Genomic DNA, 13244 nt, shown 5'->3' on the forward strand with positions numbered 1-13244 from the left:
TGTCCTTCAGTAGTGAACTATGACAATTTCTATGGGTAATAAGTCTATATTATTTCATTTTATTTTGATATTTTTTATAAAAGAAAATAGTTCACTCAAGCACAATTAGAAAACACAAAAAATTTAAAGAATAAATTTAAATGACCTAAATATTTACCAATCACAGATAATTACTGTTAACCTTATGATGTGTTTTTTTCCAGTTTGCTCTTTATAAGTAATGTGTTTACAAAATTGTAATCATGTTTTATGTATATTATTTTTTGTGATAAATATTATAGAAAGAGTATTCACTACTCATCAAAAATTATTTTAATGGCTCCATCCTTCTCTCAATCCAAAGAAATGATTTCTTGTAAAACCAACACCCAAAACCTCTTTTACTAACTAATATCTGGCCCAAATCTTTATAACTTGGTATGTTTAACCATTGGGCCATTGCTGACTAGAATATGGTCCAAATTTTAGACATTCATTTGAGTCTGTGCTTAGTGCCATGTTAGCTGATTTCCAAAAGCCTAAACACGTGTTAAACTGATTGGATTACATTATATTTTTATTATATTTTATTACATTATATACATTTATATACATTATATACATGTAATATATACAACTATATATAATTATGTATATTTTATTATTTTTACTTATTTATTTATTTTTTTGAGACGGAGTCTTGCTGTGTCACCCAGGCTGGAGTGCAGTGGCGCGATATCGGCTCACTGCAAGTTCCACCTCACGAGTTTATGCCATTCTCCTGCCTCAGCCTCCCAAGTAGCTGGGACTACAGGCACCCACCACCACGCCCAGCTAATTTTTTGTATTTTCAATAGAGACGGGGTTTCACCGTGTTAGCCAGGATGGTCTCGATCTCCTGAACTCGTGATCCGCCCGCCTCGGCCTCCCAAAGTGCTGGGATTACAGGTGTGAGCCACTGCGCCCGGCCCCATTATGTTTTGTTATTAAATTATATATATTATATTATTGCTTCTAAAATGCACCAAAGTATAGGTTTGTTTTAATTTTTAAATGCTTCCTCCTTCCCCCAGAACTTTTGCAGATAATACCATAAAACCTTTGTAAGTTAATGTTTCCTGACACCCTTTGAGAAGAAGCAGAAAGTTTTGTAGCAAGCATTTATGAAATACTTACTTTATTCACTGTACATATAATGTATAAATAACATAGTGATCATTCTTTAAGTTTATTGATTGGCATTTGTAAAGAACACACGTCTAAACATGCATCCGTTTAGATGATTTGTGAGTCTGTTCTTAAGTATCTCTTGTTACTTTGAGGGAAAGCTCAAGACAAAAATGAAGTATGTGTGCCTACTTTGGATTAGCTCTACAGGGATTTACTGGTACAGATATTAGAATAAACATTTATGTATTTATTGTCATCTTCTTTTTTTACATCCAATTACCTTTCTGTAACAGGAAGTCATCAATGCGTTGAAACAAACTTGGCATGTTTCCTGTTTTGTGTGTGTAGCCTGTGGAAAGCCCATTCGGAACAATGTTTTTCACTTGGAGGATGGTGAACCCTACTGTGAGAATGGTAAGATCAGGGAGCCATTTGTTTCTTAAATTTTGAATAAAGGTAAAACATTAACCCTTATATTACTATAAAGCTCAAGAAAATATTAGGCAAAGTTATTTTCTTAATTGTTTTGGAAGCATTTAATGCTGCTCTAAGCATATAGAAAAAACTATGTAGATTTTTTTTTTCTTTTGAGACGGAGTCTCACCCTTGTTGCCCAGACTGGAGTGCAATGGCCCAATCTCGGCTCACTGCAGCCTCTGCCTCCCAGGTTCAGGCGATTCTCCTGCCTCAGCCTCCCGAATAGCTGGGAATACAGGCATGTGCCACCATGCTCGGCTCATTTTGTATTTTTAGTAGAGACAGGGTTTTGTCATGTTGGCCCGGCTGGTCTTGAACTCCCGACGTCAGGTGATCCACCTCCCAAAGTGCCGGGATTACAGACATGAGCCACTGCGCCTGGCCCTATATAGACTTTTTAATGTGACTTTGTCAAAACAGATATTCCCAACTTTATTATTAGAATTGAGAATGTAAGCATTACTTAGTAGGAAAAATATTTTGCTTGAATTCCCAATGATTTGTGGATATAAATTCTACTAAATCATGTACCTTAAGTCCACTTCTTGTAGTCCAGTAGTGAATTTTGTAAACATCAGAAATGTTCCACTTTAGAATATGATATTGATTTGCCCTTTAAGGCGACTGCCTTGAAAATAAACTTGAGATCGTTTGTTACTTTTACTGAATGAGAAGGTAATCCTGACTTGGATTGTTCCCTTGGTAAAATGATTTTTAATAAACTAGACTAAAAGGACCTATCTACTGTATTTGTCTTATCACACAAACTCAGAACGTTTCCTTTTCCTTCCCAAAGTCTGTAAGTGAACTTTTATAACATTTATTTATTAATATTGCCCTTACTTAGATATTACTACCACATATACATGTTTCAAAATACAAAACATTTTTCCTTTATTGTGCCTGTATTCACTACCAGTGCATTCTCACTACTGAGTTTTATTGTTATTCTACCTTGAAATTCAAAGCTCTGTGCTGATAGAAGGAGGTATTCCAAAATAATGGAGTTAAAGGAGCAGTCAGCTTCTAAGTTGAAGCTGTATCATCATCATTCAGCCCTTCTTTGCCCACTCAGTATTCTCTTATTTTCATCTTCCTTTCAGCTCCTTAGTTTAAACCAACCTGGATATATTCCAGACTGTCTCCCAGGAACCCCAGAAATTCCAGTGAAATACCCCATGGGCTGTTTTGGGACAGGTTAGCCACAGGCTGCCTTCCTCGATTCAACCAGAATACTTCATATTTTGTAATTCCACTTAATTTTTCTGAAGAAAGGGCTGGGTTTTTTTTGTTTGTTTGTTTGGTTTTTAGTTTGATTTGTTTGTTTTAGCAGCTTTGGAAGACATTTTGACTAACTGGCAGGTAGCCCATATCTAGCCAAAACACATAAAACAGTCTAGCCTTAATACCTATATTTAATGTATTTGAGGTCATATTTTAAATACCAAATAATTACTTATAGGAAAGGAAAAACATTATTGAATATTTATTTAAATGTCACATCTAATCAACTTGGTCTGTTTTTGTTCTTTTTCTTCTTTTAACCTCCAAACCATTTCTTAACCCAGTTTCCTCTATCTCAATAAATAACCCCACCGTCCACTATCCAAAAACCTGCAGGCCATGTTGGATTCTGCTTTTTCCCTTGTTCTTTCCTTATCCAATCTAAATAGGAAATCCTGGCAGCTCTACCTCCAATGTATATCATATTCATTTATTTCTCTCCATCTCCACTAAAGCTAACTAAAGCTAAAGTCACTGAAGCTAACTTGCTTTCACCCTTTTTCTGGACATTGTAATTGGCACCTAAATGGTATAGCCCCTCCCCTTCCTTCCAACCTCCAAACAGCAGGCATAGAGCAGCTGTAGTATATATGTGTGTGTGTGTGTGTGTGTGTGTGTGTGTGTGTGTGTGTGTGTGTGTATATATATATATTGTTTAGACGGAATCTTGCTCTGTCGCCCAGGCTGGAGTGCAGTGGCGCACTCTTGGCTCACTGCAAGCTCTGCCTCCCGGGTTCACGCCATTCAGCTGCCTCAGCCTCCTGAGTAGCTGGGACTACAGGCACCCGCCACCACGCCTGGCTAATTTTTTTGTATTTTTAGTAGAGACAGGGTTTCACCGTGTTAGCCAGGATGGTCTCGATCTCCTGACCTCGTGATCCGTCCACCTCGGCCTCCCAAAGTGGTGGGATTACAAGCGTGAGCCACCACACCTGACCAGTAATAGTTTTTGAAATGTGAATTAGATCAAGCTTAAACCCTTTAGTGGGTTCCACTAGAAAAAAATTACACTTTTTTTTTTTTTTTGAGATGGAGTCTCACTCTGTCACCCAGGCTGCGGTGCAGTGGCCCGATCTCAGCTCACCGCAACCTCCACCTCCCGGGTTCAGGTGATTCTTCTGCCTCACCTCTCAAGTGGCTGGGATTACAGGCACCTGCCACCACTCCCGGCTAATATTTTTGTATTTTTAGTAGAGACGGGGTTTCACCATGTTGGCCAGGGTAGTGTAGAACTCCTGACCTCAAGTGATCCACCTGCCTCGGCCTCCCAAAGTGCTGGGATTACAGGTGTGAGCCACCGCGCCCGGCCAAATTACACTTTTGAGGGCCTGTTTTGCCATCCTTATCTCCTCTCACCTTACCTTCTGTCACCAGATTCTACCCATACGCAGCCCTTTGGCGTTTTTCTGAACATGCTGAGATCCTTCCTTCTTTGGGGCTTTTGTGCTTACTGTTTCTTCTAACTTGAATGTTCTTTGTCAGTTTTTCTGTGGCGATTCCTCTTTATTCACGTTTCATTGCAACTATTACCTCTTCAGAGAGGCCTTTTCTAATTTTCCTTAATAGTGTAGTGCCCCCCCCCCAATTATTTTGTATTAAATTACTATTTTCTTTCCTTCATGGTATTTATCATAATCTGAAATTTATTTATTATCATTTTTTTAATTCAATAAATCATGACATCCTCTTTCCAATGAGAATATGAGCCCCATGAGGAAAGCAACCTCAACTGTCTTCTTCACCACTGTACCCCTGCAGTGCCTTGAACAATGCCTGGTACACAGTAGACTGCATGAATCTATGCTGAGCAAATGGTGCTAAGGAATACTAAAGATTGACAATTGCCAAGTAAGGTTAATCGAGTTGCAAATTATAGCCTGCCTTCCTCTCCAGCTGAGGTTGGATTGACAATGCCAAAGGCCAAAGGGTGAACCATGAGTCACAACACAGTAGTGAGAGGAGCTGCATAAAAGAAAATTAGGTCAACCAGCCTGGGCAAGATGGGGAAACCCTGTCTCTACTAAAAATACAAAAAAAAAAAAAAATAGCCAGGTTGTGGTGGTGGGCGCCTGTAATCCCAACTGCTCGGGAGACTGAGGCAGGACAATCGCTTGAACCCGAGAGGTGGAGGTTCCAGTGAGCCGAGATCGCGCCACTACACTCCAGCCTGGGCGAGAGAGTGAGACTCTGTCTCAAAAAGACAAAAAAGAAAAGAAAATTAGGGCCAGGCACAGTGACTCAATGCCTTTAATCCCAGCTCTTTGGGAGGTGAGGCAATCACTTGAGGCCATGAGTTCAAAACCAGCATGGGCAGCCTACCAAGACCCTGTCTCTACAAAAAAAAATTTTTTTTAATTAGCTGGACATGGTGGCTTGTACATGTAGTCTCAGCTACTCAGGAGACAGAGGCAGGAGGATGGCTTGAGCCAAGGAGGTGGAGGCTGCAGTGAACTATGATCACACCACTACACTCAAGCCTGGGTGACAGAGCAAGACCCTGTCTCTCTAATGAAAGAAAAAAAAAAAGAAAATTCTAATTTAGTAATAGAGAAATATCTCAAAACTGCTTTTGTCAGAAGGAAATCCTGTTAGTATTCTTATAACTGTAATCTATGTCAAGTAAATGGTCTTTTCTGGCTAAGGGTTTTCAACATGAAGTCATAAAATTGAAAGGAAAATACAGCAAAATAAATTGTGGCTAATATCATTGTGATACAGTCTAGCTAGAAACTCAGTCATAGCACTTATTCATGTAAGTTTCCTGTAATGTTTCTTTTTTCTTCCTTGACCAAGTCAGATACGCTATGAAATTTGCCAATATCAGATTTTGTTTTTGATCTCTGTTCATTAGTCTTATTGTTGCTAGTTATTAGAAGTCATTTGTATTTCTTCAGAACAGTCATGTCTACTGATAACTGGTCACAGAACAGTTCTTTTTGTTTTTTTCTTTGAGACAATCTCACTCTTGTCACTAGGCTGGAGTGCAGTGGCGCGATCTCAGCTCACTGAAACCTCCACCTCCCGGGTTCAAGCAATTCTCGTGCCTCAGCCTCCCGAGTAGCTGGGACTACAGGCATGCGCCACCACGCCCAGCTAATTTTTGTATTTTTAATAGAGACAGGGTTTCACCATGTTGGCCAGGATGGTCTCGATCTCTTGACCTCGTGATCTGCCTACCTCAGCCTCCCAAAGTGCTGGGATTACAGGCATGAGCAACCGCGCCCGGCCAGAACAGTTCTTTATATGTATTTAGGCAATTAAGTAGTTGGCGAGAAGTGAGAAGTATTACATGGAAAATTATACTCAAGAATGTTAGGTTGTATAAATAATATTTATACCAAGGGAATCCTGAAACATGCTAAACATCTCTCTCAAGCCAAATGTTATGCCATCTCCTGAAATTTTTCAAATTCCTAATATCTTTGTCTTCAGCATCTCATCTAATCCTGATTTTGTTGCTGCCTTCTAGGAACGATCATTCTAAAACTTCATCATGTTTAAATTATGTCTCTCTGCCCTCCCTTAATACAGATTATTATGCCCTCTTTGGTACTATATGCCATGGATGTGAATTTCCCATAGAAGCTGGTGACATGTTCCTGGAAGCTCTGGGCTACACCTGGCATGACACTTGCTTTGTATGCTCAGTAAGTAGAGTCTTATTTCCTAATTAAAGGGGTATAGTATGGCCAATTCTAGCTTTAGTATTTAGTGGAAATATCAGCTTCTGGGTCTTTCAGTCCTTCAAACCTAAGGAAAAATTATTTTTAATTTTTTGTAAATTTCGAAAGTTGTTTATTAAATTTTTTGGCATTTTTGAAATTATTTGGCACACAGTGAGATCCTTAGTCCTTAGAGAAAATACAATTTTAATATATTTTTGTCTATAAGGAGAAGCTATGTATTTCTTAAAACAGTAAGATTCCTTTACTTAAAAAAAAAAAAAACCTCTGTTACTGGAGTGTTTGTTGTAGTTTTTGGAAACGTTAGGTACTTCTTAAAATACAAATAAATAATTATAAAAATCGGCTATTGGATTAACACTGGGAATAAACTATATGTTGAGTCATTTCTTTTCTTAGCAATAGCCCCTGGATATTCTTTTCTTTTTGAGACTATGGTCCAATAAACATGTGATAAAGTATTTGCCTATTCATTTGATATTTTAATATTTTTGGTTTTATGTTTAATGATTAGGATGGATTCAAATATTAAAATAAATAGTTTTTAAATGTAGGAAGTAAATATCCAGTAAACGTGCTCTGTTCAGGTGTTTGACTTTTTAAAATTAGATTTAACATATCTACAGTTTTCAATACTCATTGTACAAAGGGGGCAAAAGTAATATTAATCGATGCTTAATGATTTCCCCAAACATTACCATTGAACTTTTTCTTGTTTACCTCATCCATCTCTTAGACTTCATAAAGTCTATAAAAAGCAGAACTTTTAGCGGATTTGCCTTTTCTTTTCTAATAAAGCTGTTCATTCTAATTAACAAAGGCAATAGGAAAAACAAGGAGCTGTAAATGTAGATAGTGGACTGACTGTATAATCCTCAGCAGCCAGATACTGACCTGGTTATAAGAAACAAACAAAAGAAGTCTCAGCTTGAACGCAAGGCAGCCCTTAAAAAAAAAGGGTCTCAGGTATTCTGTGCCTGTGTAACTGGCAGCAAGCTAATGTTGGGCTTGGGAAGGTTTGGTAAAGCAAATGAGTCTCTACAACACAAAGCAAAATTAGGACGTTGTTTATAATTTGGGGAGATAAAATATATTTAACGAGCCCCCTTTCTATATTGATTTTCAAGTTAGGGATAAATCTTCCCTCTGGATAAAGAAAAGTGATGATCGGTGCTTTCTATAAATTAGAATTTAGAATTTTTCATTGCTTTTGAAAGATTATATCTAATGTTATAGTAATCGTCAAATATTAGGGAGTCTAACTTAACCAACTAAAGTGTTTTGTCATATTATCCATTGGGGGGAAAAATCACTCTCTCCTTCTGCAGCATACTGGGTAAAATCCTCTTAATATCCTCTTAAATAATATCTCTTAAATGCTGCTTCTTTTTCAGGTGTGTTGTAAAAGTTTGGAAGGTCAGACCTTTTTCTCCAAGAAGGACAAGCCCCTGTGTAAGAAACATGCTCATTCTGTGAATTTTTGAAAGTCAACAGTTCAAGAGAAGAGAAGGAATTTGAAGAGAAAAAGGAAAATTAAAATTACTAATTAATTTTTAGATTCAATATTTATATGGAGTTTTGAAAAATAATAGTGGCCCTGAAGGAATAAATTCCAGCTTTAAAAACCAAGTCTGAGGAAATATTTGGCTTCATAAAGTAAAGAGACGGTTTGGCATTTATTATTACTTTTTCCTGTATTTTATGCCCATAAAATAAGCTTTATAAAAACCAATTTCCTGATGGACTATTAAATTCATCTTAGAATAAATTAGTGAAGAATTTAATTTTAGAATAAATAATCCAATCTGAAATAATTATACCTTCTTTCCTTGTTAGGTAGTTATGAGTAAATCTGCAAAAGGCAATGAAAATGCCTTAAATTTTATCAATAACAGAATTATTGTATTTTAAAAAAACTAATACTTATCTTTAAAATAGTAAATAGGATTTTAAACAGAGAATTTTATCAGTAATAGGTGTCAGTTTTTAAAAAATTGCTTGTAGGCTGAGCGCGGTGGCTCACGCCTGTAATCCCAGCACTTTGGGAGGCCAAGGTGGGTGGACCACCTGAGGTCAGGAGTTTGAGATCAGCCTGGCCAACATGGTGAAACCCCATCTCTACTAAAAATACAAAAATTAGCTGGACGCAGTGGCACGCGCCTGTAATCCCAGCTACTCAGGAGGCTGAGGCATGAGAATCACTTGAACCCGGGAGGGAGAGGTTGCAGTGAGCCAAGATCGTACCACTGCACTCCAGCCTGGGTGACAGAGTGAGACTCCGTCTCCAAAAAAAAAATTTGCTTGTATATTATTTTTGCCTTACAGTGGATCATTCTAGTAGGAAAGGACAATAAGATTTTTTATCAAAATGTGTCATGCCAGTAAGAGATGTTATATTCTTTTCTCATTTCTTCCCCACCCAAAAATAAGCTACCATATAGCTTATAAGTCTCAAATTTTTGCCTTTTACTAAAATGTGATTGTTTCTATTCATTGTGTATGCTTCATCACCTATATTAGGCAAATTCCATTTTTTCCCTTGTGCTAAGGTAAAGATTTAATTAAATAATTTTGGCCTCTCATAGTTTTCTCTCTCTTTAAAGAGAATAAATAGAGGGCCGGGTGTGGTGGCTCACACCTGTGATCCCAGCACTTTGGGAGGCCAAGACGGGCGGATCATGAGGTCAAGAGATCAAGATCATCCTGGCCAACATGGTGAAACCCTGTCTCTACTAAAAATACAAAAATGAGCTGGGCATGGTGGGGCGTGCCTGTAGTCCCATGTACTTGGGAGGCTGAGGCAGGAAAATTGCTTGAACCCAGGAGACGGAAGTTGCAGTGAGCTGAGATCGCACCACTGCACTCCAGCCTGGTGACAGAGCCAGACTCCGGCTCTTAAAAAAAAAAAAAAAAAAAAGAGAGAGAGAGAGAGAGAATAAATAGAAAAGAATGTGGCTGGGAATTGTGAATCAGAAGATTATACCCCCCAATTTTTTTCAATCCCCTTTTCTCAAATAATAAATTAGTTAAATCAGTTTCTGAGTTATGCCACTGGCTGATGAAGAGTTGAGAGGTCTCTTTGCAGAATGATCTTTTTGTTTCGTTTTGTTTCTTCTTCTGCATTTAAAAATTTAAAGATTGGCTTGAGGATGTGATGAAATTGAGACTTTTTGTGGTTTTCTCTCAATAATAAGTGAACCAATTTCAAATGTGATCACAAAGTTTGGAAAGCTTTTATTCACAGAGGTTGGGTAGTGTTGGGAGGGGAGTTTAATTACTCAGATTGGCCTGTTATTTGATTTCCTCCTTTGGGAAAAGAATTATGTAGATACCACATGGAGACAGGGAAACAATTGTGGTAAAACTGTGGATCCTGTTGCTATTTGCCCAGTGAGAAAACAGATTCTGGTATTTGATTTGGTTTTTCTCTTTGTTTCCAGAATGGATGAAAGTCCATGAACCTCCTAAGTTATAATTTAAATTTGTTTGGGGCAAGGTGATTTTATAGTCGAGACAGAGCCCTAGGTCCTTCCTGCCCCATCACTCACTTACGACATCACTTCCATTGTGTGCATGTTTGTTATAGAGGAGGTTTTAGGCTACAATATTTGTTTAACCTCCCTAAGAACTTTCAAGGCATCTGTCCTGAAAGCTGTTAATTTATGGTCTAGCAGATTTATATTATATGCAGATAATAATTAACTGGGGATAAAAGAATGGCAAGGGGTGACACAAAGTAGCAAACTGAATACTTCTCCAATAGCAACCCCAAGCTACCTCCTCACCCTGCATCTTGGAGGGAGGCAGGAAATTTCTTTTGAAATAAAGTACTGGAGCTGAATTCTGCATTATTTACCGTTGCTGCTGAAACCACCTATAAAAGACTTGCTGGCTAATGTGCATTGTCATATAATGTACACTGTCACATCTTTACAGTCTTGTACGTTATAGAATACAAAATAAGTTGACGGTTTTGTTTGGTGTGAGCTTTTTGTTTGTTTGTTTAGTTTTGCCTTCATAGGTTATATGCCAAGATAGTATTTGATAAGTCAATGACATTTGGATGTTTTCTTCAAAGAATTTTATTTGACCCAGACTTCTTATAAAGTTATCTTACATTAAGGATGTCATTTTCATCAGACCTTCTTTCTACATATTATTCATGAAGCATAATGTTGCATTTCTCCAAATTTTATGCCTGAAAGGGTAGTGTTGCTTCCTAAGGTATCATGTTGTCTTTGTGCTTTGTCCATCTCTTCCGTGGCGAAGCTTTATATCTGTTCCTAAAACAGTTAATCCTGTGAAATAAATATTGAACATAATCCAGAAGAATCTCTCTATTTCCCTTGGGGAATGCCATATTTAATTCACCAGCAGTAATCCTTTAATAACTGGCAGAGCACTTTATTCTTCTGGTGACCTCCCTGAATATTTATTTTTCTGATTATAAATTTTCTATATTAGTAGCATTTTTTAATTATTACTTCTTCACTATAGAGCATTTACTTTTAGTCTCTAGATGTATATTTTGGAATGCTGTACTTGGCATAACATAGATTAAAATCATAATGCATGACTAAAAACTCCTTGGATTTATTTCCCATTTTAAAATTTTTAGCGGTAAGTTCAGATTTATAATCTTTCTCTAGACTTCCATGGTCTGAATGTTGCCTGCTGAAGTAGCAACCTAAAAAGTATCCCCTGCTTATGCTTCTCCAGTTGGCCCTCCATGTCCGTAGGCTTCGCATCTGTGATTCAGCCCACTGTGGGTCAAAAATATTTGGGGAAAAAAATGGATGGTTGCGCCTTTGCTGAACATGTACAAACTTTTTTTTGTCATTAAACAATATAGTATAACAACTATTTACAAAGCATTTACATTGTATTAGCTATTATAGGTAATCTAGAGATGATTTAAAGTGTATGGTAGGATGTGCATAGGTTATATGCAAATACTACACCATTTTCTATAAGGGACTTGAACATCATGGACTTTAGTATCCTAGGGGGTTCTTGGAACCCATCACCCATAGGGGCACCATAGGACAGCTATAGTACCGTGTTTATTTCCTATTAATTCAGGTTCCGTTTAGAGTCTAAAACTAAAACCTAATCATTTAGTCACAGTGTAAAAACAAATGGAAATAACAGCTCAGATCTTCATAATATTAGTGTAGCATTATGTTTAAAATAATCTACAACAAAAATGTACCATTTTCAAGCAGTACTACATTAGGAGCCCTTTTATAGAAAATAATTTCTTCTTTACCCCCGTTCCAGTGTGAATCTAGTATTCTGTTAACATTTGTGTGGCATTTGGAGTTTGTCATCCCCATCGAAGGGAGAGCCTTCTCAGACATGAAGCAAGGGAAACATACTGAATAGTTTTACACAAATTTGATCTGGCTTCCATTTGTCCCCCTCATTTCCCAAATGTTTAAAGGTATTGGATTTGGATTCTCAATGTATAATTTGCCTTATCTGTTAATGTCTATCTTCTGTCTCTTTAATTTTGTATATCTGCTGTTTTGCTTTTGGATACATTTTCTAATTAGAAGTCACATGATAAATATAATCAGTATAGTAATAATACCATAATGTGCACATACTCAATAAATAAATGACTGCATTGTTGTAAATGAGCTCTCCTTTTTGTTGTTGTTGTTGGTTGGCGAGTGGTTTCCATCAAGTCATCATGGGAAAATAATCAAGTTCCATATTCACAGGTTAGGATAGGATGTAATAATTCTCAGAAGAACCCTTCTAGTATGATATTTGCTTATCGAAATGTCTCAGAAACAAAATATTTGAAAATACTGTCACATTTATTGTATTTCTCTCTGTTCTTATGCCGTGCATGTAGAATGTACCCAATGTTTATGAATTAATAGATAAATAAGGTCTATTGTCTTTTGAAAATATTTATTGCTGAAATGATTTATTGGAACAACCTGTCATATCAAACATTATATTAGAACATAATCAAAGAATATAAATCATCATCCATATTTCCACATTTTGCATTAGATATTGGGATGCTTAACTCATCTCAATCTCATTAACTGACTATTCCACAACTAGGTAGGCTCACCTCTGCCTCATTTGTTTATTAGTTTAAGATATTTTTCCAACTGTATAAAGTTAAGACAAATGTTTCTGTTGCACGCGCTATGTTGGGAATAAAAGAGAAATTCAAGTCTATTTGCTCACAGTATATTAAACTCCAGAAGCCAAACTTTTAAGGGCATCAAGTCTGCATATGACATTTTAATAGCTGCTGTTTGGTTTCTATCAATCACGTCATTGCACATTAAAATGCACCGACAAAATAAGAGATCTGTCATTCCTTCGTTAAGAAACAGTAATCCAGTACAAGATTTATAGGCTTAAGTCTCAACCGTGTGTTCACAATAAATCCCCATTCAGTGCTCAAACCAGAGCAAGCCTCCCTGTCGTTCAGTGTTTTCTAGTCGAAATGTCCCCAATATAAGATTATCAAAGGTTTTCTTACAGAACTACATATAAAATCCTTTTGCCAGCAAAAGCTTAATTTGGGTTGGCGGTTTCCCTTTTTGAGTACGCTCAGACAAGATCTTGGTTATATCAGAAACACATAGGTACTGATGTATTATTAGCAGGCCTGGTGTTAAT

At 37.1% G+C, this 13244-nt stretch overlaps 1 protein-coding gene across 14 annotated transcripts in view; it reads left to right on the forward strand.

Annotated features, from left to right (window-relative positions):
- The window catches only part of PDLIM5 (PDZ and LIM domain 5), a 223790-nt gene extending 211555 nt beyond the window's left edge, over nucleotides 1–12235 (forward strand). For all 14 annotated transcript variants that reach the window (XM_517349.9, XM_009448043.5, XM_009448048.5 and 11 more), the window contains 3 exons: nucleotides 1443–1563; nucleotides 6442–6557; nucleotides 7988–12235. In XM_517349.9, the coding sequence (XP_517349.3) occupies nucleotides 1443–1563; nucleotides 6442–6557; nucleotides 7988–8077 (327 nt within the window). In that variant the 3' untranslated portion in view covers nucleotides 8078–12235. The remainder of the gene's footprint in view (nucleotides 1–1442; nucleotides 1564–6441; nucleotides 6558–7987) is intronic.
- The last annotated feature ends 1009 nt before the right edge of the window (nucleotides 12236–13244 follow it).

The sequence above is a fragment of the Pan troglodytes genome, chromosome 3 (genome assembly GCF_028858775.2).
Source record: "Pan troglodytes isolate AG18354 chromosome 3, NHGRI_mPanTro3-v2.0_pri, whole genome shotgun sequence".
NCBI classification, from domain to species: Eukaryota; Metazoa; Chordata; class Mammalia; order Primates; family Hominidae; genus Pan; species Pan troglodytes.